This window comes from Octopus bimaculoides, chromosome 7 (genome assembly GCF_001194135.2).
Source record: "Octopus bimaculoides isolate UCB-OBI-ISO-001 chromosome 7, ASM119413v2, whole genome shotgun sequence".
Lineage (NCBI taxonomy): Eukaryota > Metazoa > Mollusca > Cephalopoda > Octopoda > Octopodidae > Octopus > Octopus bimaculoides.
Genome location: NC_068987.1, coordinates 80,751,055 through 80,753,426, shown reverse-complemented (window position 1 = coordinate 80,753,426; position 2,372 = coordinate 80,751,055). Strand labels below are relative to the sequence as shown.

Here is a 2,372-nt window from a genome sequence, read left to right as displayed (position 1 = left end):
CCCCACGTATATAATTACCTTCTTATTTAAGGCTGATGAGAGATCTAGGAAATGTAAGACATTGAATAATTGTCAACAAATATAGATTTCAAAACCTGCGGTACTCCTAACTGGGCTGGTAGACTACATTGATAATAACATTCAGCTCTATTGACTAATATAGAGCTCTTCTTTCAATTCTGACTTTCTGCAGAAAGTTCCAATACTATCCATATAACATCACCATCATCATCATCATCACCAACATTTATCATCTGTCTTTCATGTTGGCAGGAGTTGGATGGTTTGACAGGAGCTGGTGAGCTGGAGAGAAGCACCAATCTCCCTTGTCTGCTTTGGCATGGTTTTTATGATTGGATGCTCTTCCTGATCCCACAGTTTTATATACATATATATTATTATTATTATAAATAATATATATCATCATCATCATTTAATATGTGCCTTCTATGCTGACATAGGTTGGACTATATATACATGTGTGTGTGTGTATATATATATATATATATATATATATATATAGGGGAGAATTCCCCCCAAAAAACAACAGACAAATACAGGTGGTGTAAACAACAAATGGATGTATTAGTTTAACGCTCGGGAAGGGAAAAAGTCTTTAACATTTCGAGCCTACACTCTTCTACAGAAAGGAACACAGAAAAAAACAAGGAGAGAAAAAAAGAATGCGTAGTAGCTAGAGAGAGAGAGACAGACAGACAGACAGATAGACAGAGACAGACAGACAAAGAGAGAGAGACAGACAGACAGAGATAGTAAGGTCTGTTTGCCAACGTAATGTGGCAGTCCTGATTGGGACGGTGCTACTACTTTTTTTTAGATAAACGTCTTTTCCAGCTGGCTATCGATGCACTATTCTGTCGATATGAAAGTAAGCATGTTTTGTTGTCAAAATATTTTTACATATTGTTTTAAAGTAATAAAGCAGTTTACTTTCTTAATATCTGATGCCTATTCTGTCTATTTACTTACAGAATATATATCTATCACATGGATATGATATGAAAAGTTTTGCATCAAATATCTCATAAATAATCTGCAAGAGGTTCATAAATCTGTTTTTCCCCTCACTTATTGATAATTTAGACATTAGTCTGATGAAGGCACTCCATAATGAAACCTTAAAATCATCGTTTAACTTTTCCTTATAAAAATAAATGTTATACTCAAAATATATAGATGCATTTCAAATGTATAGAGAATGGTCACATACAAAAACACCATTAATAATTTTAGACATTACAGAGTTAAACTACATGGTTTCCTTGTGGTCACAGTTATTTCAAGGGAGATAATAATTTCTTCATAATCGTTTCAAATTTTGCCACAAGGGCAACCATTTTGGGGGAGTGAATAAGTTGATTTCATTGACCCTCAACTGCTGCTTATTTTGTCGACCCTGAAAGGATGAAAGGCAAAGTCAACCTCAGCAGAATCTGAACCCAGAACATAGCGACGAGTGAAATACCACTAAGCATTTCGTCCGGCACACTAACAATTCTGCCAGCTCACTGCCTTAATCATTTTTTCATAATATTTGTATTTCATAAGAAAATACTTACTGAGATTGCTTCAGTTTTTCTTCAAGAGCTGCAATTGTAGCTTCAAGCTGCTTCACTTCATCAGTAAGACCATACTGTGGGGCGTCTCTACACAGTTCTACACTGGGACGACACGTGCGATTCTCGAGGCGCGTCTGTGCTAGTTTCATGGGACCTCTTTTATTGGCAATCGCGAGATTCAATTCACGTATGTCATTTTCTAACTCAGCAATTTCTTCTTCAAGCTGTATTCAAATAGGAAAATTATAAAATAAATTGAAAAAGATCACATCTATTGTGTCAATATAAATACATACTTACAACAGACATACACACATGCATGTAAATACACACACACACAAACACGCATATATATGTATGTATGCATATATATATATATTTGTATATATATACACACACACACACATGCATGTAAATATATATATATTCTTTTACTTGTTTCAGTCATTTGACTGTGGCCATGCTGGAGCATCGCCTTTAGTCACACAAATTGACCTCAGGACTTATTCTTTGTAAGCCTAGTATTTATTCTATTGGCCTCTTTTGCTGAACTGCTAAGTGACGGGGACATATAAACAGCAGTTTGCAATGCTTCACCAAAAAGGAGTATTATAATTCTCATTTCAAGCATTTTAGCTCCTATTTCTTGATCGGAGCCTGGTGCAGCTGCTGGCTTTCCAGACCACAATCAAACCATCCAACCCACGCCTACATGGAAAATGATGTTAAATGAGGATGATGATGATGATGATGACATGATGATGATGATGCTGATGATGATGATGATATATA

General features: G+C 35.5%; 1 protein-coding gene across 3 annotated transcripts in view; it reads right to left on the bottom strand.

The window, feature by feature from the left end:
• Nucleotides 1-2,372, bottom strand: part of LOC106871931 (tektin-2) — a 67,316-nt gene that overhangs the window by 35,185 nt on the left and 29,759 nt on the right. For all 3 annotated transcript variants that reach the window (XM_014918694.2, XM_014918692.2, XM_052969771.1), the window contains one exon: nucleotides 1,581-1,804. In XM_014918694.2, the coding sequence (XP_014774180.1) occupies nucleotides 1,581-1,804 (224 nt within the window). The remainder of the gene's footprint in view (nucleotides 1-1,580; nucleotides 1,805-2,372) is intronic.